This window comes from Saimiri boliviensis, chromosome 2 (assembly GCF_048565385.1).
Source record: "Saimiri boliviensis isolate mSaiBol1 chromosome 2, mSaiBol1.pri, whole genome shotgun sequence".
Lineage (NCBI taxonomy): Eukaryota > Metazoa > Chordata > Mammalia > Primates > Cebidae > Saimiri > Saimiri boliviensis.
In genome coordinates, this window is record NC_133450.1 from 80,841,830 (window position 1) to 80,868,492 (window position 26,663).

General features: G+C 42.2%; 1 protein-coding gene across 5 annotated transcripts; it reads right to left on the reverse strand.

Moving 5' to 3' along the window:
• Positions 1-6,182: 6,182 nt before the first annotated feature.
• On the reverse strand, positions 6,183-26,116 carry AFG2B (AFG2 AAA ATPase homolog B). 5 transcript variants are annotated; one of them, XR_744987.3, is made up of 8 exons: positions 24,935-26,116; positions 22,364-22,549; positions 17,326-17,484; positions 13,657-13,866; positions 12,609-12,831; positions 10,785-10,915; positions 9,509-9,634; positions 6,183-6,630 (listed from the first exon to the last, which is right to left on the reverse strand). XR_744987.3 is itself a non-coding variant. In XM_010339509.3 (8 exons), exons 1-8 carry the CDS (start codon positions 26,021-26,023, stop codon positions 6,463-6,465), a joined length of 2,262 nt encoding a protein of 753 aa, XP_010337811.1. In that variant the 5' UTR covers positions 26,024-26,110; the 3' UTR covers positions 6,183-6,462. The 5 variants fall into 5 exon arrangements, 3 of the variants coding, with proteins under 3 accessions (XP_010337811.1, XP_010337812.1, XP_074249767.1); XM_010339509.3 differs by having other exon boundaries at positions 12,639-12,831; positions 24,935-26,110; XM_010339510.3 differs by lacking the exon at positions 9,509-9,634 and having other exon boundaries at positions 12,639-12,831; positions 24,935-26,114.
• Between the last annotated feature and the right edge of the window lie 547 nt (positions 26,117-26,663).

Genomic DNA, 26,663 nt, shown 5'->3' on the forward strand with positions numbered 1-26,663 from the left:
TAAAAGGGGAGCCGGGCCGGGCGCGGTGGCTTAGGACTGTAATCCCAGCACGTTGGGAGGCTTGAGGCAGAAGGATCACTAGAGTCCAGCCTGGCCAACATGAGGAAACCTCGTCTCTACTTAAAAAATAAATAAATAAAGGGCCGGGCGCGGTGGCTCACGCCTGTAATCCCAGCACTCTGGGAGGCCGAGGCGGGTGGATCACAAGGTCAAAGATCGAGACCATCCTGGTCAACATGGTGAAACCCCGTCTCTACTAAAAATACAAAAAATTAGCTGGGCGTGGTGGCGCGTGCCTGTAATCCCAGCTACTCAGGAGGCTGAGGCAGGAGAATTGCCTGAACCCGGGAGGCGGAGGTTGCGGTGAGCCGAGATCGCGCCATTGCACTCCAGCCTGGGTAACAAGAGCGAAACTCCGTCTCAAAAATAAATAAATAAATAAATAAATAGATAGATAAAATTAGCGGCGTGGTGGTGCATGCCTCTTGTCTCAGCTACTGAAGAGGGTGACGCAGGAGAATCCCTTGAGTCCCGGCCTTTGAGGTTGCAGTGACCCAAGATTGCGCCACTGCATTCCAGCCTGGGCAACAGAGCAAGACGCTGTGTTAAATAAAATACAATAAAACAAAATATTTAAATAAGCAAATAAACAATAAAGGAGGGGTCCGGAAAAATGAGCCACAGAGCCGAGGGTTCCAGGAGAGTCTTCCAGGTGGAGGCAGGTAAATTAGAATTAATCCAATCACATTAAAAGCTCCAATATGTGATGCTGTGCACATATGGAGATCACTAAAATTAAATTGTAAACTTTATTTCGGAATAACTCCCAGGGCGTTCTTTCTCCCGCAATCAATCAATCAATCAATCAGCTGGGGAGGTTGTAAGGAGGAGGTCTTTCTGCAAACCACCCTGCCGGCTGGCTTCCTCCTTGGGTTCCCTCCTAACTCTCCCCTAAGCCAGCAGCCTCACCTTGCAGTTTGCCTGCAGCTGCAATGGTAACAGTTTCATAGAGCCAGGGTCCGTGTGTGCGTGCCAGACACTGAGCCGGATTCCCCTTGGCATTTTTGCAAGGTGGGTACGTTATTAAGACTCAGAGAGGCTCTGGTCACATCACTAAGTGGTGAGGATGCCAACAGAACGCAGGTCTGTCTGGTGCCCAACACCATTGTTCTGTTTGCACCCCTCTCTTAAATACTGCCTTTTAATGCTCCTTCTGCAAGACTTCTAAGGCTACTTTTGTCAGAAAGATCTACAAAAAAGCCTCACATTATTAACAAAGAGAAGTTTTTCTAGGATGGAAGGAAGTAAGGAGGAAGGAAGAAGAGAAAGAGGAACAGATGAAGAGAGAAGGAAGAAATCCTACAGTAGCATTTCATGACTCAGAAACTGGAATGAAAATGTATAGCCATTGCCTATTAATAACCTTAAACTCAGAGCACTGCTTTACTAGTATCATTTCTTTTCAAAATGTAATGCAGTTTTGTGGTAGTCTAGGCATTTTTCTGAGGATAGGGGCATAGCAGAATTAAAAAGATTAATAAGATACAAATCACTTACTTCAAGGTGCTTACAATTCAGTGCTCATAAACTCTAATGCAAGGCATGCTCTGTTGCCAAGACAGGTGATTATTATTATTTTTACTTTTTTTGAGATAGAGTCTGGCTGTGTTGCCCAGGCTGGAGTGTAGTGGTGGAATCTCAGCTCACTGCAACCTTTGCCTCCCAGGATCAAGCAATTCACCTGCCTCAGCCTCCAGAGTAGCTGGGATTACAGGTGCATGCCAACATGCCCAGCTAATTTTTGTGTTGTTAGTAGAGATGGGGTTTTACCATGTTGGCCAGGCTGGTCTCGAACTCCTGACCTGAAGTGATCTGTCTGCCTCAGCCTCCCAAAGTGTTGGGATTATAGATCACCAGCCACAGGTGATTAATTCTAACTAAGGGAGTCTAAGAAAACTTACCAAAGGTGGAGTATTTATTTGAATATACAAAAAGACAAATTAACTGTAAAAAGACACTTTGGGGGCAAGTGACAAACTTAAATAGGATGCAGATATTAGATGATATTAAAGGGATATTATTAAGTTTCTTAGGTGTGATAATGGTATTGCAGTTAAATTTTTTAAATGGCTCCTCCCTTTTTTAGAGCTTGTATGTAGAAATATTTAAGGCAGAAATATTATGATGTCTGGGATTTACTTTAAAATACTTCAACTATGCTGGTCATGGTGGCTCATGCCTATAATCCCATAATCCCAGCACTTTGGGAGGCTGAGGCAGGTGGATCACCTGTCAAGAGTTCAAGACCAGCTTGGCCAATGTGGTGAAACCCTGTCTCTACTAAAAATAAAAAATTAGCCAGGTGTGGTGGCAGGTGCCTGTAATCCCAGCTACTCAGGATGTTGAAGGAGGAAAACCGCTTGAACCCAGGAGGTGGAGGTTGCAGTGAGCTGAGATCGCACCACTGCTCTCCAGCCTGGGTGACAGAGTCTGAGACTAAGTCTAAAAAAAAAAAAAAAATAAGTGGACTCATGCAGTTTAAGCCTGTGTTGTTGAAGGGTCAACTGAATGTGATTCAAGAATCTTCAGATATTTTGCCCTTTTGCCTAGGGTTGTGAAGGCAAGACCCCCAAAAAATTTGTCATTCAGTTCTTTAGCAATAAGAACACTTGCCACTCCAAAATGTAATGGAATTCATAGCTTGATCACCAGCATTGGGAGGACAGAGATGAAATTAGGGTCCTCCCTGCCCCCAAGCCCTGTGTACTGGCCAGGGCATCCAGAAGGCACTGCCAGGCCAGTACTGCCTGTGTGACCAGGATGAGAAACAGGCACACCTCCCAGCCCTTCAGACCCTGGCAGCCCCCAAAGAAGCCCACTCAGAGTACTCACCGGCATCACCCTGTGTGGCTTCTCCAGAGCTCATAATCCCTTGGTGGTGGGGGGTGGGGGGGGTCTCCCCTATCTACCCCCAGTTAGCAGCAACTTCTGGATCCTTTCTCTAACTAGTGCCACCCAGGCTTGCAGAGGCACTGAGACATGGCTGCTTGGTTCCCACTCCAGGAATTTAGATTTTCTTTTTTTTTTTTTGTTTAAAGGTAAAGTCTTGTTCTGTTGCCCAGATTGGAGTGCAGTGGTGTGATCTCGGCTTACTACATTCCCGCCTCCCGGGTTCAAGCAATTTTCTGGCCTCAGCCTCCTGAGTAGCTGAGATTACAGGTGTGTGCCATTATACTTGGGTAATTTTTGTATTTTTAGTAGAAACAGGGTTTCACCATGTTAGCCAGGCTGGTCTCAAACTCCTGACCTCTGGTGACCCACCCACCTTGGCCTCCCAAAGAGCGGGGATGACAGCTGAGAGTCACTGTGCCTGGCCAGGAATTTACATCTTAATCAGCCCAGTTCAGGCTTTTATGAGAAAGATAAAATATTATTAAATATTTTTTGTTGAAATTTTCTCCGTCTGACAGTGGATGTGTTAATTCTGACACATCCTTCAGTGGCTGTCTTATAACCAGCTTGTAACACTGGACTTGGTGAATTTTGTGGGTTTCAGGGCTGCTCTGTATTGTTTAGCATTAGTCAACCTTGAGCAATAATGTGGCCCAGAAAACAATTTGAGTTCAGTTTACAGGGAAAACTGTTTACACTTCCCGGTATACCAGAAGAAACGTGTTCAGAAGCTGGTGTTTTAATTTTTCTCGTAGATCAAGAATACAACTTTTGAAATTGCCCAGAGCCATTCTGAAATCAGATTCAAACAGGATTAAAGAAATTCTTTTTTTTTTTTTTTTTTTTTTTTGAGACAGAGTTTCGCTCTTGTTACCTAGGCTGGAGTGCAATGGCACGATCTCGGCTCACCGCAACCTCTGCCTCCAGGGTTCAGGCAATTCTCCTGCCTCAGCCTCCTAAGTAGCTGGGATTACAGGCATGCGCCACCATGCCCAGCTAATTTTTTGTATTTTTAGTAGAGTCGGGGTTTCACCATGTTGACTTCGTGATCCACCCGCCTCGGCCTCCCAAAGTGCTGGGATTACAGGCTTGAGCCACCGCGCCCGGCCAGTATTTGTTATACTATTGTTTTTTTATTTGGGCTATTTATTTGTATTTATTTTTTTGAGACAGTCTTGCTCTAGTCGCCCAGGCTAGAGTACAGTGGCATGATTTTGACTCACTGCAACCTCCACCTCCTGGGTTCAAGCAATTCTCCCACCTCTGGCTCCCAAGGAGCTGGGATTACAGGTGCACACCACCATGCCCCCGCTAGTACTGTATTTTGTATTTTTAGTGGAAATGGGGTTTCACTATGGTGACCAGGTTGGTCTTGAACGCCTGACCTCAGGTGATCTGCCCACTTCAGCCTCCCAAAGTGCTGTGATTATAGGCATGAGTCACTGCACCTGCCTTTTTTTTTTTTTTTTTTTTTAATTGCTGTATTGCTTTTGCTTTTTCAAGTGTTTTCAACCCACACAGTTGGTTCAGTCTGCCCATGTGGAGCTCACAGATGTGGAAGGCTGACTTTAATTACAATTTAAAAAGACATCTTCAAATCAGCTCAGCCTTGAACAAACGTGGTTGCTAAATTACTAGCCTACTAGAACCTTTCTGGAAAAGAACAGGGGCCCACAGCTAGATGTCTCAGCTAAGGGGTTCAGGCAAGGGTTTGTCAGGTGCAGGATAGTTGCCTTGTTCAATAAGATCAATAAATAAAGAAAATGAATAGTAAGAATTCTAGTAACTTTTCTAGGTATTTCCCTATTACTCAAAAGCAAGGTCAGTCTGTTAGAATAATTTTTTTTGTTGTTTTTGACACAGAGTCTTGCTCTGTTGCCAGGCTGGACTGCAGTGGCACAACCTCAGCTCACTGCAACCTCTGCCTCCCAGGTCTAAGCGATTCTCCTGCCTCAGCCTCTCGAGTAGTTGGGACCACTTAGAATAATTTTAATTGAATGTCTTATAAATCAGGTTTTTTCCTTAATTATTCCCAATAGTCCTGATTGCATTCAGTTATAGGGAACTTTCCAATAACTGCTTAACATTTTATGACTTCGTACATTTCATGCAGTAGTCTCTCATCATAGCCTCTACTTCTTTTGAAGCACTTCTTACCATTGTAATTAATTCACTGACAATGTCTGATGCCTGCCTTGTTCACTACGTTCCAGCACCCAGCTTAGCACCTTGTGAGTGAAGAATGGCCCAGGAAGATGTTTACCAGATACTGTTAGGTGAGAAGAACAAGAGTTACACAGTATCACTCTTTTCTGGTTTTAAAAATCATCTATACATGTATGAAGAACTAGAAGGTTAAACACTAAAGGATTTTTTTCTTTAGTTTCTGTATTTTCTAGTACTCTCCGTTATTTTGTAATAAATGAAAATAAAAATGTACATGTAACCAACCTGTTTAAAAACTTAACTACTTACATCTACAAAAGGAAAAATAGCAGTATATTGGAGAAACCAGACAATACTGCAAACAAATCATCAAAATTAACATCATCAATAATGTACAGATGTCATGTGCCTTCAGCTGTGATCCTCCGAAGACACAGTGCCCCTATGTAGTGCTCCATTGGTGATACATAACCTGAATCTATCATGACAAAACATCAAATACAAGTCCAGAAACGAACTGTTCAATAAAATAATTGGTCTCTACTCTTCAAATATGTCAGGGTCAAGAAAGATTGAGAAACTTTCAAGAGGCTTAAAAAACATGGCAACTAAATGAAATGTGTGACCCTATAGTGGATCCTGTAATGGGGGAAATTACCATATAGGACATCACTGGGACAGTACACAAAATTCACTGGATGACAGACTGGAATACTGTATCAGTATTAAATTTCCTGAATTTGGTCATATAATAACCTTATTTGTAATAAATACACACTAAAGTATTAAGGGGTGAAAGGGACATTATATATATAACCTATTCTCAAACCACTCAAAAAAAAAAAAAAAAAAACCTGTGTGTATATATGTACATGAGGCAAAGGAAGGCAGAGAAAGCAAATGTGGCAAAATGTTAAAAATTAGTAAATCTGGATTTGAGCACATAAAAGTTCCTTGTACCATTTCTGCAACTTTTCTGTAAGTATGAAATTATTTCAGAGTTTAATTAAAAAAGCAATCACTCAAAACCAACCACCATTACAACAAAATCAACACACACACACTTTCTTCCTAAAGTACAGTACTTTTTTTAATATGCCTTTTTGAAAAAAAATGAGGCTTATCTTATCAGGCATAAGTTTTTTTTTTTAAATATGAAATACAAACACAAATTTTAAAAGTGTGAAGCTGCAAACAGGCAAGTTCACATTTCAATTAATGTGAACAACTGAAAAAGGGTGTAGGGCAACTGTTAATCTCTTACAAGTCAGAAAATCCTTTTCTTAAATAAGTTTACATATAGTCAAGTCCTTCCGACTTAACGACAAGCGTGTAAGGTAATTTTTAAATATCTTCCAAGTTAGAAAATCCTTCTTTCTTAAATAAGTTTTCATATAAAGCCAAGTCCTTGTGACTTAACGATGGTTTTACAGTCTTAAGTGATTTTAGAAAGTGCTCTTGTTTCACTGTGGTTGTATCTAGTCCGTTTTCTTGCAGAGCCAGCAAAGCAGCCTATTAAAAGACAAGGAATAGAAAACAATTTCTTTTCTTTTTTCACAATACTTTAAACTCTGAATGCAAAATCTCAGCATCACTTCATTGGATTCTAATATTTATGCCGCTAAAAAGTTAAATAAGGCTGGATGCGGTGGCTCAAGCCTGTAATCCCAGGACTTTGGGAGGCCGAGGCGGGTGGATCATGAGGTCAAGAGATCGAGACCATCCTGGTCAACATGGTGAAACCCCGCCTCTACTAAAAATATGAAACATCAGCTGGGCATGGTGGCGTGTGCCTGTAATCCCAACTACTCAGGAGGCTGAGGCAGGAGAATTGCCTGAACCCAGGAAGCAGAGGTTGCGGTGAGCCAAGATCGTGCCATTGCACTCCAGCCTGGGTAACAAGAGTGAAACTCCGTCTCAAAAAAAAAAAAAAAGTTAAATAAGGTGATTAAAAATACACTTTGTAGACCATAACCTCTTTTACATTAATGGGAAAAAAGACAGCCTTAAACGGGAAGAACAACTTGCTTTTTGTAGATTAATATATATGTTATGAACCCATATGTATTTTTAAAGATGAGAGAATATCTTCTTGATCCTGAAGAGTCTTTAGCCAGCGCTGATTGTAAAGGAACAGATCAAACACATACCCTATGACCCAACAATTCTGCTTGTAGCTGAGTATGTTTACAGATAGGCTTAAGTAGACATGTGAACTAAGAGACATGTACAAGACTGTTCACAGCGGCGTAACTCATAACAGTAAAAAAGTAGAAACCTAGATACTCCAAAATAAAATAATGAATAAACAAATGTAGAATATTAATAGAATATTATAAACTATGCTACACACAAAACTATGAATAAATTTATTTTTGGGTTAAAGAACCAGACAGAAAATAACATATGCCACATGCTTCCATTCATATAAAGTTCAAAAGCAAACAAAACTAATCCCCACTGTTGGAAGTCAGGAGAGAGGTTCCCTTTTGCAGGTTTTTTTTTTTCCCCCTTGACAGTTTTTCTGTCACCCAGGCAGAAAGTACAGTAACACAATCTTGGCTCACTGTAGCCTTGACCTCCAGGCTCAAGTGATCCTCCCACCTCAGCCTCCTGAGTACAATTTAAAAAAAGAAAAAAAATTTTTTTTTTTTTTTGAGACAGAGTCTTACTCCATCGCCAGGCTGGAGTGCAGTGGCGCAATGTCGGCTCACTGCAACCTCTGCCTCCTGGGTTCAAGCAATTCTCCTGCCTCAGCCTCCTGAGTAGCTGGGACTACAGGTGCGTGCCACCAAGCCCAGCTAATTCTTTGTAATTTTAGAAGAGATGGGGTTTCACCATGTTGGCCAGGATGGTCTCAATCTCTTGACCTTGTGACCTGCCCACCTCAGCCTCCCAAACTGTTGGGATGACAGGCGTGAGCCACTGCACCCGGCTTAAAAAATTTTTGTAGAGACAGTGTCTCCCCATGTTGCCCAGGCTGGTCTCAACTCCTGGGCTCAGGCAATCATCTGGCCTTGGTCCCAGCAAAGTGCTGGGATTACAGGCATGAGTCACTAAGCCCAGTCAATAGTTCCCTTTTGGAAGAAGGTAGGTGACAGAGGTTGGGAAAGGGCCCAAAGGAAGATTCTGGGGTGTTAATAATGTTTTTTTTTTTTAATATAAGTAGTATTATAAAAATGTGATCACTATGTTAATTCAATGAACTATAACCTATGATCTGTCATTTTTCTGAATGTAATACTTAGTAAAAGTTTATGAAAAAGGATATCTTTTTTTTTTTTTTTTGAGACGGAGTTTCACTCTTGTTACCCAGGCTGGAGTGCAATGGCGCGATCTCGGCTCACCGCAACCTCCGCCTCCTGGGTTCAAGCAATTCTCCTGCCTCAGCCTCCTGAGTAGCTGGGATTACAGGCACGCGCCACCATGCCCAGCTAATTTTTTGTATTTTTAGTAGAGATGGGGTTTCACCATGGTGACCAGGATGGTCTCGATCTCTTGACCTCGTGATCCACCCGCCTCGGCCTCCCAAAGTGCTAGGATTACAGGCGTGAGCCACCGCACCCGACGAAAAAGGATATCTTAAAGTGGCTTACAGTATGTCCTGGCCATTGTGTACTCCTTCAGCTTTTTTTAAGAGACACAGTCTTATCCTGTCACCCAGGCTGGAGTGCAGTGGCAGGATCTCAGCTTACTGCAACCTCTGCTTCCCAGGTTCAAGTGATCCTACCATATCCACCTCCCAAGTAGCTGGGACTACAGGTGTGTACCACCACACTCAACTAATATTTTAATGTTTTTATTTTCTAGAGATGGTATCTTATTGTATTGCCCAGGCTGATCTTGAACTGCTGGGCTCAAGCAATCCTATTGTCTCGACCTCCCAAAGTACTGGAATTATAGACTCTAGCCACCACGTCTAGCCCACCTCTTCAGCTTTATTTCTTGTGATTCTCCACTCTAAGATTCAGTAATGTCATACCATCTCTTACCTTCAATCCTTTGCACATTTTATTCTCTCCACCTCAATCATTTCCCCTTCCCTATTAGCTGGCTAACTCCTGATTTGTCCTTCCAATTTCAGTTTATATATCTCCTTTCTCAGAAAGCCTTCTCTGATGTGCCAAATCCCTGGGCTGGTGTCCTTCCTAGGTGCTTCCACAGTACCCTAAACTTCCCCAACTCACTACATATTTTCAATTGCCAATTCAGTATTATGATTTGCCTCTCTACACCACTTACAATAAGCCGTGTGAGGGATGGGGCCACATCTGTCTGTTTTACATCACATGGTATCACGCAGGCTTTTAGTAAATACTGCTGAGTGAATGAAGATTTGAAAAGATGAAGAAATGTTTTTAACCACAAATTGCTTCACTAATTAACTTACTTCTGTGCAGAGGTTTCTAAGATCAGCTCCAGAAAAAAAACAGGTTTCTGCTGCTAGGTTTTCTAAGGAGACATCAGGCCCTATTGGCATGGTTTTTGTACAAACTTTTAAAATAGAAAGCCTGCCCTGGAACAAAATAAAAAACAATATATTTTAAATTTTATAACACTTTTGCCTGACACAATGATTTATTAATTTTTTTTTCTTTTTTTTTTTTTTAACTGTCACTCTTAGGTTATGCTTAAGTTACTCACAATGAGTTATTAAAACATTTTGACTTAGAGTTTTCTTTCACATAACAGACAAAGTATATACAGGGGTTAGAAAGACTAAGTTATCAATGGCCCATATGACAGTAGTAAAAATAATGACATCGTGAAAAGCTTATGACTCTTTTCCTTTTTTTTGAAGATAGAGTCTCGCTCTGTCACTCAGGCTGGGGTACAGTGGCATGACCTTGGCTCACTACAACCTTCACTTCCCAGGTTTAAGCGATTCTCCTGCCTCAGACTCCTGAGTAGCTGGGATTACAGGTACCTGCCACCATGCCCAGCTAATTTTTGTAGTTTTAGTAGAGACAGGGTTTCACCATGTTGGCCAGGCTAGTCTCGAACTCCTGACCTCAGGTGACCTGCCCACCTTGGCCTCCCAAAGTGCTAGGCGTACAGATGTGAGCCACCATGCCTGGCTGAATCTCTCTTTTGGGTACAAATAATATTATTAGACATGGCTTAAGAAGCAAATACATGAATTAACAGATATAACTTAAAGATATAATAGACATTAAATTTCATTTTTCTATCCCTTCAAGACTTAGTAAAAGCTCAAAGAACAAAAAATTTCACTCTGTGTCTTTACCTCCCTGTCAGTGGCTCTGGATGTTAAGGAAAACAATTTACTGGTTGACCATGATACATTACATAATCTCTGTAATCTCAGATTTCTGCACCGTACTGTTAAGAATGCTGACTCAGATCATCTTCAAAGCCCTTTTAACACTTTAGGATTCTTCCACTCTAGTTGCAAAATAATGCTGAGTAGACTCAGTATTTACAGTCTGCCACAACATAAAATAACCATCTTACATTTAGGCTTCTGTTTCTCTGTAAACAGGACCAGAACATTCAGCAAAGGCAGATCAAAATTATGATGTTATAAAAGGCCCCCAGGCAAGGAAGAAGGTAGAATTCAGTGTGAGTGGAACATCATGGACAGCTATATCCAGGTTGGAATTCGATTCTGCTGAGCACCCAGAGTAAATGTGCCCAATGATTACCTTGTGATCTGGAGGAGGGATATAGATGATCTTATCTAATCTTCCAGGTCGTAACAAAGCAGCATCTAACGTATCAGGTCTATTTGTTGCTGCAACAATCATGATATTTCGGTTAAAAACTTCTTGAAACTCTGAGGGCAAACACACAACACAAAGTAATGTCAATCAGTTGTTAAGTTTTTTAAAATTATAAATCAGAAGATCTATTTGAATTCAAATTGGGATATGCTTTTCTTGGGACCAGAACGCTTACATCCCCTTTCCAGGGGATTTCCCTTTCCAGCATTCAAGATATCCCAGAAAGAAATCCAAAGAGCTGCTTTGTGTGCATGGCTAAGGAAGTAGCTAAGAGACATTTATCCATATGAGAACCTATGAAAAACCTTATCCCAATGGAGAGAACACCCATCTAGTGATCTGAGAGCAACTGAGCCTCCAATGAATGATTCCAACTTTTTTTTTTTTGAGACTGAGTTTCACTCTTGCTACCCAGGCTGGAGTGCAATGGCACGATCTCGGCTCACCACAACCTCCACCTCTCGGGTTCAGGCAATTCTCCTGCCTCAGCCTCCTGAGTAGCTGGGATTACAGGCACACACCACCATGCCCAGCCAATTTTTTGTATTTTTAGTAGAGACGGGGTTTCACCATGTTCACCAGGATGGTCTTGATCTCTTGACCTCGTGATCCACCCGCCTCGGCCTCCCAAAGTGCTGGGATTACAGGCGTGAGCCACCGCACCCGGCGAATGATTACAACTTTAACAGACTACTTGAAAAGACAAATACATAAAACCAACAGGTGGAGATGTATGGCTATAGAAAGTCTTGACTCTCATATCTCAAAAGAGGGAGATTTACTCTACTTTTTATTTTTCTTTGAAATAATGACAAATCCTGGATATCTAAACAGAGAAAGGCTACCATATACTAAGCATTCAAAATCATTTGTTGAATAATCAGGCAGCTATCCAGTGACATAATCCCTCAAAGTACAAAGTTCCCTATATTTACAAGTATTTTAGCAGATGCTGGGTGAATACCTGTCAGATGTTATAGAAGGAATTCCTGCATTATGAAATGATCTGATTAACCTCGTGGGTATCTCTTAATTCTAGTATGACATGCTCCTAAGGAGTGTATGCAACAATTCCATGCAACGATTTTTTAAACAGGAAATGAATGAGAACAAGACAGAAATAAAAGGTAGCAGGGATAATTTAAAGCTACCAAGCTCTATCCGGAGAAGAGACTCAGAAAGAGAGGGAGGGAACTTTCCAAAGGCCATTTTAATTCATTAAAACCAAGGAAACCCATTCCTCAAGAAAAGTGGAAATTTTCCATTACTAAGATTATTGGAAATAATAATCTTTGTTTCTCATCCATTCATTCACTCATTCAGAGATGGGGTCTTGCTATGTTGGCCAGGCTAGTCTCAAACTCTTGGCCTCAAGCAATCCTCCTATCTTGGCCTCCCAAAGTGCTGGGATTACAGGCATGTGCCACTGTGCACAGCCTACATATAAATTTTTAGAAAGAAATGAATACCAGTATCTTAGAACATGGAAACAAGAATAAATTCCCTTCTCTATTAGCAGTAAGTAAAATTACATTTCTCATTCTGTTTAAGATAATTTATTATAAAATGTACTTCACCTTTCCTAGCCAAATCACAATTTTTATTACTTCTAAAAGTCCAAACAAAGTCAAAATGAAATTATATAAATTTTTCTATCGGATGAATTTAGCAAAGAAAAAGCTATAGCACATATGCATTCTATTTAACGTTGGCCTGGATTTTAGGTGCTTTCTGGCTAATAAATACCTCTTCATTTTTTCAGCTCCTTGTATTTACCCTGTTGACTTGATTTATTTCCTCTTCTCTCTATTGTCTTAAGTCCAACACCATCTAATTCATTCAGGAGAACAGAAAGAACTCGTTCTTGAACATCACATCCTGTCTTGCTAGTTGAGCGAGCTCCCAAAATTGAATCAATTTCATCCAAAAACACAATTGCTGGAGTGCTTGCTCTTGCTTGTCGAAATATCTTTTGTTAGGAAAAAATATTAAAAACCATTATGTTATACATTAGTCATATGAATGTATGCATATTACTCTAGTATCTCTACATTACTATTCGTAATATATATTTTTTAAGACAGAGTCTTGCTCTGACACTCAGTTTGGAGTGCAGTGGTGCAATCTCAGCTTACTGCAACCTCTACCTCCCAGGCTCAAGCAATTCCTGTGCCTCAGCCTCCCGAGTAGCTGAGATTACAGGTGTACGCCACCATATGCACCTAATTTTTTTTGTATTTTTAGTAGAGATGGGGTTTCGCCATGTTGGCCAGGCTGGTCTTGAACTCCTGGCCTCAAGTGATTCACCCACCTTGGCCTCCCAAGTGCTGGGATTACAGCTGGGAGCCGCCAAACCTGCCTGCTATTTATAATTTTTAAAATATATAAAAAAAGATTCTAAATGTCTAGGAATTGGGAAGCAAGTAAATAGAACAAGAAATAACAGTATTATGAGTTAAAAATCATATTTTCAAAGAATAATTAATACTATGTAATTCAAAAGTGGTAATATTAAGTTTAAAAGGCAGGATAAAGCTATAGATACATAAAACCTACGCTTGATTTAAAACACACACACAAAAAAGGAAATTCGCCAAAATGTTAACAGTAGGTAGAAGCATTATGAAGGACTTCATATTTACACTTTCCTATATTTTCTCAATTTTCAATAAACATGTATAACATTTTTTAACTGGAAAAACCCCTAGTAGTATTTTTTAAAAGTAAAGTTTGTCCACAAGACATGAAATAAAAATTCAATCGTAAATTTAAACATATGGGGAAATTAACAAACCTGAGACAAGACTTTTTCTGAATCTCCAACAAACGGTGAAAAGAGATCAGCTCCACTCACTGAAACAAAAGAGCAGTGACAGCTTGTGGCCAGGGCCCTCACCAGAGTGGTTTTAGCACATCCAGGGGGCCCATAGAGAAGAACTCCCTTTGGTTGTGTCAGGCCCATCCTAACAAATTCCTTAGGGAATTTCAGAGGCCACTCAACGCTCTGAAAATACACAAAAAGAGTTGTTTTAGTATAATAATAAAATGGCAAATCATCTAGTAGATTCCTTTGTTCATTCAACAATTCTCAGGCTCCTATTATGAGCTGGAAACAGTCCATACTCCACACTGCAGAGAGCTTATAACTGAGTCAGGTGACATTACTTCCTGCTTACAATCCTTCAACAATTTACCGTTAGAACTAGAATAAAATCCAAATCTAAACTCCTTACTCACCACAGCTGACAAGGCCTTTTATAATCTATCTATCAAACACCTGGTTTGTTCCCCTCTTAGGGCCTTTCCTTGCTTTTCTCTCTGCCCAAATGTTCCCCTGAGATCTTCGTGTGGCTATTCCTCATCGCTCAGGGCTCAGTGCAGGTGTCAATTCCTTGGAGAGGTCTTTCCTAACCACCTGGTTAAAGGAGAACCCCCTCCTCCTACTCACTCTCTATGCTACTGCCCAGCCTTTACTTTTAAAGCACTTATTCACTATTATTATTTTTCCATGTTGAAAAGTTTGTCATTCTGCTCTGCTAGAATATAAGCAAAGCTCACCTCAAAATCCCCAGCACCTAGAATGCCAACTACCCAAAGGAGGCACTCAATAACTGCAAACTGAATAGTGAATGAGTCCTCATCTTTAAGGTAACTATTATAATCATCATTTTACAGATGCAAAAACTAAGGCTTTAAAAAAGTTAAGTAATTTGCCCAGGTCTTACTGCTAATAAGGTGGCAGAACCCCAGGCAATGTAATTCAAGAGCACCAGCAAGTATCAACAGCCTTCAAGTGCAGGTAGCAGTCAGATCACAACAGGCCTTGAAAGCTTTATTCTACTCTGAGAAAGCAGTATGGAGAACTGACTGGAAGGAAATGAAACTAGAGGCAGGGAGACCAGTTAGAAGCTTCTTGCAATGATTCAGCCTACAAAAACAGTAAGGCTGGAGTGTCACAAGCAGTGAAGATGATGTGGAAGGGATAGATATTTGAAACTTAAAACAGAACTGCACTTTACATAGGGACAAAGTTCTAATGCTATGCCTTTAGGAGACAGATTTCTGATTTAGGGGATGGGGTTTTAAATTCTGTCTGTATTCACTGAGGTAGGGAATCTAGGTGTGAGGGCAGAGCTGACTAGCTAACTTTGTACATGCTTAGTTTGGCATCCCTGGGGTTATCCAGTAGACAGGCAGTGAAATAGTTCTGATGATCAGAAGAAATATCTACTTTAGATAATACAGATTTCTGAGTCAACACTTTTCAGGGGTTAGTTGATGCTGTGGACATCAAGATCAACAAAAAATCACCCACAGCTCCAACACTCGGGACCCTCTTGAAGCACTAACATTTAAGGGAGGGGAAAGGGAGGAAAAAGAAAGGCAGGAAAGCTTAATGTTTCAAAGCTAAGGAAACAGAGTGCTTCCACAGGAAGGTGTGGCTAATTTCTCTCATGCATCTTGTGAAGATTAAATGAGACAATGCATAAAAAATATTAGCGCATATTATACATGCTCCTATCCATGGACTCAAATATTCTAGGGTTCACTGGAGACAGAGCTCCTGGATAAGATGAATAAATCATAATTATTACTTATGTATCAGTCTGTTAATACGTGTGGTTAGAGAAACCTAGTTCATTAAGGCAGGATCACATGTAGGTGAATTGGCGAAATCAATTTCTGAAACGAATGCAGGTGAGATGTGAAGAGTTGCGTCCCACAGCTTCCACTGTAAAATCCACTATCAGGTAGCCATGTTGTTCATTTCAATCTTGTGCTTTTACCACTCGCTGTACTGCATCCATTTAATGTCTTTTAGATCAGAGATCTAGGCAAATTAAGGCCTTCGACCTATATTTGGTACAGCCCAAACTAAGATAGTTTCTACATTTTTAAGTGGTTGAAAAAAAAATCAAAAGAATATTTTCTGACATGTGAAAATTGTGTAATTTCAGTATCCATAAATTTTATCAGAATACAATTACTCATGTACATATGGTCTACAGCTGCTCTTATGCTACAATGGCAGAGCTGAGTGGTTGTGACAGAGACTATGGATCACAAAGCTTAAAACATTTATTATGTGGCTTTCTCTACAGAAAATCTGTTGACCCCTGTGTTTTAGATTATAAATTTTTTTTTTTTTTTTTTTGAGACAGAGTCACGCTCTGTCCCAGGCTAGAGTGCAGTGGCGTGCAACCTCCGCCTCCTGGGTTTAAGTGATTCTTCTGCCTCAATCTTCCAAGTAGCTGGGATTACAAGCTTGCGCCACCACACCCAGCTACTTTTTGTATTTTAGTAGAGATGGGGTTTCATGATGTTGGCCGGCTGGTCTTGAACTCCTGATCTCGTGATTGGTCTGCATCGGCCTCCCAAAGTGCTGGGATCACAGGCATGAGCCACTGTGCCTAGCCTATAAATTGGTTTTTTGTTGTTTTTTTAAAGACACAGGATCTCGCTCTGCTGCAAGGCTGCAGTACAGTGGTACAATCACGGCTCACTGTAGCCTTGATTTCCTGGGGTTAAGGCTCAAGTGATCCTCTGAGTAGGTAGGACCACAATCACATGCCACCATACCTGGCTAATTTAAAAAAATATTTTTGTAGGCCAAGCACTGTGGCTCATGCCTGTAATCCTAGCACTCCCTAGGGAGTCTTACTATGTTGCCCAGTCTGGTCTTGAACTCTTGACCTCAAGAGAGTCTCCTACCTCAGCCTTCTGAAGTGCTAAGGCTACAGGTTATAAACCTTTTTTTTTTTTTTTTTTCCCCCCAGACAGGGTCTTGCTCTGTCACCCAGGCTGGAGTGCAGTGGAGGGATCTTGACTCACTGCAACCTCCACCTCCCAGGTTCAAGTGATTCTCCTGCCTCAGTCTCCTGAGTAGCTAAGATTACAGGCACCTGCCAGCATGTCCAGCTAATTTTTGTCTTTTTAGTAGAGACAGGGTTTCGCCATGTTGGGCAGGCTGATCTTGAACTCCCAACCTCAGGTGATCCACCCACCTCGGCCTCCCAAAATGCTGGAATTACAGGTATAAGCCACTGAACCTAGCATTAGGTTATAAACTCTTTTTTTTCTTTTAAATAGAGACAAGGGCTTGTTATGTTGCCCAGGTTGGTTTTGAACTCCCGAACTCAAGCAATCCTCCTCCCTTGGCCTCCCAAAGTGCTGAGATTACAGGCATGAGCCACCACACCCAGCCTTAGGTTATAAACTCTTTAAAGCAAAAACAAAAAGAGGGTTGAGATGGGAAATTTTGAGATGGGAAATTATGAAAAACAGTTTAGACATACATAGAAGTCAAATTAAACAAGGACTGAAAAGCAATCATTGGATTTAGATGTTAGGATCACATTAGTGATAGAAGCAAGAGCAGTTTCAGTGCAGTATGCTGTTACCATAAATCCACAGAATATTAATCTGTAATATCCTACTGACTTAAGAATATTATCTGTCTTACCTGCTGTAACTTCAGTTTTACATCTTCCAGGCCACCAATCTGCTCCCAGTCAACAGGCTTGATATCCATCAATCCAATGACACTTCGAAATGATGAGGGTTCAATATTTTTAAAAGCTTGAAGGAAGTCTGTTTCATCAATCACAGGATTGTTCTGGTTCTGAAGAAATACACGCAAAAAAGCAAAATTAAACCAAAAATTGGGTTGGTCTTTTTTATAGCACAATTCATTTTTTTTCATCTTCTTTTGGATTTGTAAAGTTATTTTATTATTATAAAAACAATTTATATACATAGTACAAAGAATTAAATGTCTCCTTACCAATTCCTGTCAGAATTCATCCCCCAAAGATGTCAACAGTTTCTTGTGCGTTCTTCCAGTATGTTATGATAAAAAGCATACATATATCCTTTTAAACAGACACACAAATGGGACCATACTATACATATCTATCTGTACTTTTCTTCTTTCACCTATCTTAGAGATCTTTTCCTGTCAACTATTACAGTTCTACGTCACTCTTTTTGACAATTCCACAATACACTATCAAATTTACCCCAACTACACCTTTCTGACAAACATTATGTCATCTCCTGTCTTTTGATATTAACAACAAAGCTGCAATGAAAAAGCATTTGTGCTTATGTTCAAGTATTTATTTATTTGTTTATTTTGAGACAGGTCTCACTCTGTTGCCCAGGTTGGAATGCAGTGAGCTCACTGTAGTCTCCCAGGCTCAAGTAATCTTTGCACCTCACCCTCGAGAGTAGCTTAAACTACAGTGTGTGCCACCATACCTGGCTAATTAAAAAAAAATTTTTTTTTTGTAGAGACAAGGTCTCCCTATGTTGCCTAGGCTAGTCTGGAACTCCTGGGCTTGAGCAATCCTCCCATCTCAGTCTCCCAAAGTACTGGGATTACAGGCATGAGCCACCATGCTCAAATTCATGTTCAAGTCTTTTATGTAATAATTTCCTCAAAGTAGAATTACTGGGTTTACAAGTACACACATATACAATTTTGATAGCTATTACCAAATTGTCCTCAAAGGAAGCTGCATCAGTTTATTTTCCTTCGATAATATGAGGCTGTGTTCCCTCCACACCTCTCCAATACTGGACATTACTAAACTCTTTTTTTTTCTTGGCGGAGTCTTGCTCTGTACCCAGGTTGGAGTGCAGTGCAGTGATCTTGGTTCCCGGTAGCCTCCACCTCCTGGGTTCAAGTGATTCTTGTGACTCAGCCTCCCAAGTAGCTGGGATTTACAGGTATGCAAAACCACACCCAGCTAATTTTTGTCTTTTTAGTAATAATGACAGGGTTTCCCAATGTTGGTCAGGCTAGTCTCAAACTCCTGACCTCAAGTGACCCACCCATCTTGGCCTCTCAAAGTGCTGGGATTACAAGCAAAGTGCTGGGATTACAGGCGTGAGCCACTGCGCCTGGCCCATTACCAAACTCTTAAAAATGTCTGCTAATACAACAGGAAGAACTGGTACTCATTCATTACTATGCTAACTAAATTTCTTCAATTCACAATGAGGTAGGGAATACTGGAATTAGAAAAGTCACCTTTTTTGCGATCTGTTTTGAGATTGAATTGGAGACTACATTGTGGAGAGTAACAATTTATTTATTTATGAGACAGGGTCTTGCTCTGCTGCCCAGGCTGGAGTGCAGTGGCATTGAGACAACAGCTCACAGAGCTTCAAATACCTGGGCTCAAGTGATCCTCTTGTCTCAGCCTCCTGAGCAGCTGGGACTAAGGGTGTAAGCTACTGTGCCCAACCTGAAAGTCTGATGAGGAGCAGGGTATCTCAAAGTGTCTCCCCACAGATTTCTTATTACTGGCAAAGGGAAAAATAGTAGTTACACAGTGGAGAAATTACGCACTGCCTGAACTAGTCAATAAAAATTAGCATCACCAATGAGGAGCCAATGAATGCTCTGTACCCTCTACATGTGAGGCTCTAAGGACACAACATTATACATGACCATAGTGTAGTCACATACAGGAACATTGCTGTTCTTAGGAAATAGACATTAACATATTAAGGGATAAAGTGTCATGATATATGCAACCCATTCTCTCAAATGGTCCAAAATAGATAAATACTATGTGCATATAAATACATACATACAGATATGAGAGAGAGAAGAGAAGAGGGGAGCAAGAAAGAGCAAAAGAGAATGATAAGGCTGTTTTGGCAAAATGTAAAAAATTGGTGAATTTGGATAAAGGGTTTAGTGGAAGTTCTTTGTAACTATCTTGCAACTATCCAACTATTAGTTTTAAATTATTTCAAAATAAAGACAATTTTAAAAGAAATCAAGATTGAAGATTTTTCATGTTTATTGGCATTCCTTTTATTGTCAACTATCTGTTCATATCTTATTACCTATTTTCTCTTGGACTGTTGGTCTTTTCTTAATGATTTGTAGAAGTTCCTTCCATTATCAAAGAAGTTGGACTAAAAGTATTTTTCCTAGTCTGACTTAACTTTATAGTATTGTTTTGCCATCCCCAAATGGTCAAATCAGCAAATAATTTACTTTTTGGCTAATAGGGTTTATAATATGCCTAGAAAAGTCGTCTTCACTCTCAGGTTATATTTTAGAAACTCTTTATACTCTCCTTGATCATTCTAGTGAAGCACATTTTTTCTGTTAAAAAGTCCTGACAGTTTTATTAAAAATATCTGTACTGTATTTATTAAAGTATATGCCCTCATACCAATTCTAAATACTTAGTTGTCCACAAATTCCCATTTTCAAAAATATACTATCTTCTCTTATTTTTGTAAATTGATGTAAATGAATCTTATGTATAGAGCTATTCTGTATAGTATTCTCCCAGAAGTGTTAACAATTGTCATCTCTGGGAAGTGAGATTTCAGGCAGGCAGCTCTTTATAATTTTCTATCTTAATTTCTCATGAATAACACTATTATGCAGTTTTAAAAAACAGCCTTTTTAACTGGCTCACAGTATTAGATGTTAGGTATCTGATGCCCAAACACAAACTAATTTTTAGGTTACACCAACTAATATTTGAAAATCTCATTTATAGCTCAAGATCATGTGTGTGCAATTATTTTACTTGATTCTTTGGGCAAATACATTCTCTCCCCTCTATGTATGTTTTAGTGTTTGAGAAACTACTAATTTTTTTTTTTTTTTTTTTGAGATGGAGTCTCACTGTGTCGCCCGGGCTAGAGGGCAATAATGTGATCTTGGCTCACTGCAATCTCTGCCTCCCAAGTTCAAGCGATTTTCCTGCCTCAGCTTCCTGAGTGGCTGGGATTACAGGCGTGCGTCACCACGCCTGGCTAGTTTTTGTATCTTTAGTAGAGATGGGATTTCACCAGGCTGGTCTTGAACTCCTAATCTCGTGATTCACCCACCTTCGCCTCCCAAAGTGCTGGGATTACAGGCGTGAGCCACTGTAACCAGCCGAGAAACTACATCTCTAATCCTTTCATAGGAATACTTCACAAAAAGTTTAACAAACTGTAAGGTATCCCTTATATGCCCTGGCACAGAGAGATAGCGGCAGCCCCTCAGCTGGTGGGGGAAAGAACAAAAAATGGATCCAGTACCTTCCCAGATGTCTCTGTCCCTTCATCCTTTCTGCCTTTCTTTCTTCCACTTCCCCCGGGTTGTTTCTGAACTCAGCCATCACCTGTGGCAACTACACCTGAGCAGGCCCCTCCTGAAGTAGCAGTGGGCTCCACCCTGGGATGACAGCAGCTGACTTGTCCACCTAAGTCAGAGGAGCTTAGGATCAAACCTGGAACTTCAAAGCAGAGGAAATCCTAAATGTAAATCTCTCTTCCCATATCCTGGTACTCTTATTGTCTCCCTCAAATGCCATGTATTCTCACAACTTTACACACAGAACTTTAAAACTTCAAGTAGTTTTGATCTAAACCTACAAGATGAAGACTTAAGAGATCACTAGAAGATCACATAACTCCTTCCCATCTTCGGTGTAACTGTAGAAATAAAGGAAGCGAGGCAAGGTATAAATTATTTAGGTAAAAAGGTTTATCAAAATTTAGGATAATAAATCATTCTTTTGCATTTTAAGATGAAAAGAAATTTGGATGTTAGGAATGAGACTGAAGGCCAGGCGTGGTGGCTCAAGCCTGTAATCCCAGCACTTTGGGAGGCCGAGGCGGGTGGATCATGAGGTCAAGAGATCAAGACCAACCCCGTCTCTACTAAAAATACAAAAAAAAATTAGCTGGGCATGGTGGCACGTGCCTGTAATCCCAGATACTCAGGAGGCTGAGGCAGGAGAATTGCCTGAACCCAGGAGGCGGAGGTTGCGGTGAGCCGAGATCACGCCATTGCACTCCAGCCTGGGTAACAAGAGTCTCAAAAAAAAAAGGTTAGGGTCATAGAACAAAGACTGAATTGAACTATGATTCTAGATTAAGGCCTATTTAGGCTAAGTGCTGTGTCTGTGTTAATTTCCTTAGCTTGATTATTGTACTAAAGTCCTTGTTTTTCAGAAATATACACTTATGTTTTCAAGGGTAAAGGGGCATCATGGCTGCAGTATATTCTCAAATATTTCATTATATATATGTAAATGTGTGTAAATTCACATGAAGAGAGAATGATAAAGCAAATGTAGCAAATGTTGCATTTGGAGAATCTGGGAGACGGGATAGGGAAATTCTTTGCACGATTTTTGTAACTTCTAAGTCTGAAATTGCCTCAAAATAAAAAAAATTCTGTGATTCTTCTCGGCCACACCATTTCTTGGCTGCCCTGGGCTTAAGCACTAGGAGTTACTGCAAGAGTGGGGAACGAATTTACTCAGTAGACCTAAAGGACTCAGCCCTTTATTCCCACCCTCAATCATATACTATTTATATAGAGTTGAGATGTAAAATATATAAACAACAGCTGTGGAAGCTATCAAATGTTCTAAGGAAATGTACTTACCACTTTTGTTTAACCCCCAAATTAATCTGTTACACTAATAGAAAGATTAACATCAATGTTCATACATTAAAATACTTCTTACCTTCTCACTATGCAGGAGGGCATGCATGGCAGCCTCCCTACAGAGTGCTGTCAGATCAGCGCCAACATAGCCAACTGTCATTTCTGCAAGAAGGCCCAAATCAACATGACTGGAAAGGGGCATCCTTGAGGTAATCACTTGCAGAATTTCCTTTCTTTGTTTAATTGTGGGAGTCCCAATGACCACCTATATGTAAATAAAAAAAGTTTATTGTTTAAAATATATTATTTTTAAAGCTGCTCTCAGGGTGGTAGAGAGCAGAATGACAGCCACCAGAGACTGGGAAGGGTTGGGAGTGACAGGATGAAAAGAGTACATGGGCTCATGGGTACAAACATACGGTTAGATAGAAGGAATAAGTGTAATGTTTGATGGCACAGTAGGATGACTATAGATAACAATTATTTCTTATATATTTCAAAATAGTTACTAGAGAAAATCTGAAATATTCCCAACACTCAGATAAGAAATGATAACTGACGTGATGGATATCCTAAACACCCTGATTGGATAATTACACATTGTATGCATGTACCAAAATATCACATGTACCCCAAAACATGCACAATTATGTATCAATAAAAATAGATTAAAAAAGAATCACTTCCAAAAAACTAATTGTGTGTGTGTGTGTGTGTGTGTGTGTGTGTGTGTATATTTTTTTTTTTTTTTTTTTGAGACACAATTTCACTCTGTTGCCCAGTCTGGAATGCAGCAGGCACCATCTCAGCTCACTGCAACCTCCACCTCCCTGGTTCAAGTGATTCTGGTCTGGTGCCTCAGCCTCCTGAGTAGTTGGAACTACTGGTGCACACCACCATGCCCAGCTTATTTTTGTATTTTTAGTAGAGACGGGTTTTCACCATTTTGGCCAGGCTGGTCTCAAACTCCTGACCTAAAGTGATCCACCCACCTCGGCCTCCCAAAGTGCGTGAGCTACCGCGCCCCACCAAAATAATATATATTTTTTATCCTGACAAACATGTATGTTAATTCAGTGAACCATTTTGTAACTAGTATTATGTACTTTCTGTATACTTTTGCTTCTGAATATATGAAAATCCTAATATTACAAAGGAGTAACACTGGCTAGAAAGTTGCAAAATTAAAATTCTATCTATGTCATTTAACAAGTTTTTTTTTTGTTTTTTTTTTTTTGAGACGGAGTTTCCCTCTTGTTACCCAGGCTGGAGTGCAATGGCGCGATCTCGGCTCACCGCAACCTCCGCCTCCTGGGTTCAGGCAATTCTCCTGCCTCAGCCTCCTGAGTAGCTGGGACTACAGGCACGCACCACCATGCCCAGCTAATTTTTTGTATTTTTAGTAGAGACGGGGTTTCACCATGTTGACCAGGATGGTCTCGATCTCTTGACCTCGTGATCCACCCGCCTCGGCCTCCCAAAGTGCTGGGATTACAGGCTTGAGCCTGTTGTTGTTTTTTAAGACAGAATCTTGCTCTGTCACAAGGCGTCGGTGCTGGTGCAAGTGGCCCCATCTCAGCTCACGGCAAACTCCGCCTCCAAGCTCAAGCAATTCTCCTGCCTCAGCCTCCCGAGTAGCTGGGACTACAGGCCCGCACCACCACACCCAGCTAATTTTTGTATTTTTTAGTAGAAACGGGGTTTCACCATGTTGGCCTGGATGATCTCAATCTCGACCTCGTGATTCGCCCGCTTCAGCCTCCCAAAGTGTTGGGATTACAGGCTTGAGCCACCGCGCCCGGCCTAGTTTTTGTTATTTTCAAGAACATACGAAGTTCTAGAAGCCAGGTTTAGACAGCTAGGTCCCTGCCCTTAAGGACACAGGTACTAGATAGCGCAAGGAAGAAATCAACTCAAGTCCTGAACTGACTAAGCTAAAAGTGTGCAATTACCATTTCTCTTTAGAATCCTATCACAAAATAGAAATATCAGTCACTAAATTTCAAACTATTCTTTAGAATTCAAAAGTCAACTTAGAACCAAAGCTTATAAAATAGGACAGTTCTTAATACTCAAATTCCCCGACAACTCAGGGAGCAGTTGTGGGTACTTCCTCAATTATGGGATAGGATGCTGGTGTTATGACAAGGAATGAATAAATCCAGAAGAGTTAATGCCTGCTTCCATTTAGTTCTTCCCTGCCTTCACCCTTTTTATTTCAACACACTTATTTTTGGAGGTTATCCTTCTACTTCAAATTCTCATTCCAAATCTATGAGTTTCACATGCCTGGAGGTGACCAAAATTCTCTTAAGAATTAACATTACTTCCATGGAGAACAAGTATCCCTCAGAATGAAAAGCAAAGAAAGGAAAGAAAGAAAGAAAAAAAGAGTTAACATTACTGATTATAGGACCCGCACAACAAAATTAATCTGTAACGCCCACCCCCCGCTACTTCCCAGAACAATTTGACTCTGGGTAAATACAGGTCCTGACTCACAGAGAACGTGTTCTCTGCATTGCTAAGAGTCCCATTCCAACCTCACCGATGCCCAAACCTAAGAGGCAAAGGCCTCAGGGGCAGCCAACTGGCGTCAGAAGAGGCCGAGGTCCCACGGACTGTGGGCCAACCAGCCAGACCCAGTTACCTCTCGGTCAAATCTCCCGGGTCTGCGCAGCGCTGGGTCTAGAGCGTCCGGCCGGTTGGTGGCTCCTACAACCACGACCTCGCGGTCCCCACTGGCGCCGTCCAACAGCGTCAACACCTGGGCCACTACGCGGCTCTCGGGTGCTTGACCGCCCCGCCGGGGACACAAGGCGTCCACCTCGTCCAGGAAGAGGAGGCTGGGCCCGCGACTCGCCAGCTCCCGAGCGCGCTGGAAGACCCGCCGCACGTTCTCCTCGGTCTCCCCAGGCCGGGAGCCCTGAAGCTCGGGGGCGCTGACTGCCAGCAGCTCCGCGCCCGCCTCGTGTGCCACGGCCCGCACCAGCTGGGTCTTGCCCACTCCGGGGGGCCCCGCCAGGAGCACTCCGCGGGGCACTGCTAAGCCCAGCGCCGCCAGAGTGCGGGGGTAGCGGAGCGGCAGGCGGAGGAGCTCCCGCAGCGAGTCGGCGGCCTCCGAAAGCCCCCCCAGGGGCACCTCAGACTGCGGCGGGGATTCCGATGGAGGCTCCCCGCTGAGGCCGACGCGTGTACGAGGCGTGACCAGCCCAGCGGGGTCGGGGCTGGGCGTCCCGCCGACTATGTGCAAGGCAGCCACGGGGCCCGGAACGCCCGGTGGAGCGACCACCACGTGGCCCAGGGAAACCGGTCGGTTTCTCAACAGCTCCTGCGCCGCCTCCAGCACCGCAGCTGTACTCCGGGCACAGGGCGCGCCTGCCCGCTCTCGCAACACCGGCCACACCGCGACGCGCCGCAGGGGCGGACAGGGCACTAGGAGGAGGTGGCTCAGGCTGAGACTCCTCCGCGATCTCGGCGCCGCGACCGCCACCCCGGGGCTTGCGCACAGTGGGTCCAGCTGCACAAAGCAGTCGGCTCTGTCCTGCCGAGGCCAGGCAGTGCAGAGGCAGGAGCCGCCGTCAGGCAGGGAGATCTTCACTGCCGAGCCCAAACGCGCGCCCAGGGCGTGGAAGGCGGCCGGACCCAGACGGCAGCGCTGGGTGCCTCGGTCTCTAACGTCTAAGGGTAGCAGCTTTAAGAGCGGCCCTTCGCGGAAGGGATCCGAATCCCAAGCCATTGCACCACAAACGAGCCAGGGAGAGAAAAGCCGGACAGGAAATCCCGGCTAGCAAAGAGCGGAACACCACGCTCGCAGACCGGAAGTGGGTGGTGCGCATGCGCTAGGCCAGATTGCGTAGTTGGCTGCTGAGTGAAGGCCCAACGGGCCAATGGGAACGTTAGACGACGCTCTGGCCTTTGGGTAAAGTTTTGGTGTCCTCTTTTCGCGAAATCGAGTTGCCCACCCCAGAACTTTGCAGAGGTGGCCTTCATTACAGGTGTCTGGGAGGCGGCGTAAGTCAACTTCACTAGGTCACTAAGCATGTACTTTGGTGGTACATATGTCTTGGAAGTCACCAGCGTTGCATTCTGTTTTCTTGGCCTCCGAACTGGAGCATCAGTACTGCCGCTGTTGGAATAGCAACCTAGAGACTTTGCTATTTTGTGAAGAAACTCCAACTATCCCTATGGGCACAGATTTTTGGGTGCTCTGGTGCAGGTGTCACAGGTGACTTGGAGTAGCTGAGAATACAGCCTTGGTACCTTCGATAACCGCGGTTCCAATCTGGCAGGTCCAGGCACAACCCTTCCTTTGGAACAGCACCAGTATAGTGGGAGAGAAGCACAATGTGGCACTTAAAATCCCTTGTAGAGAGGAA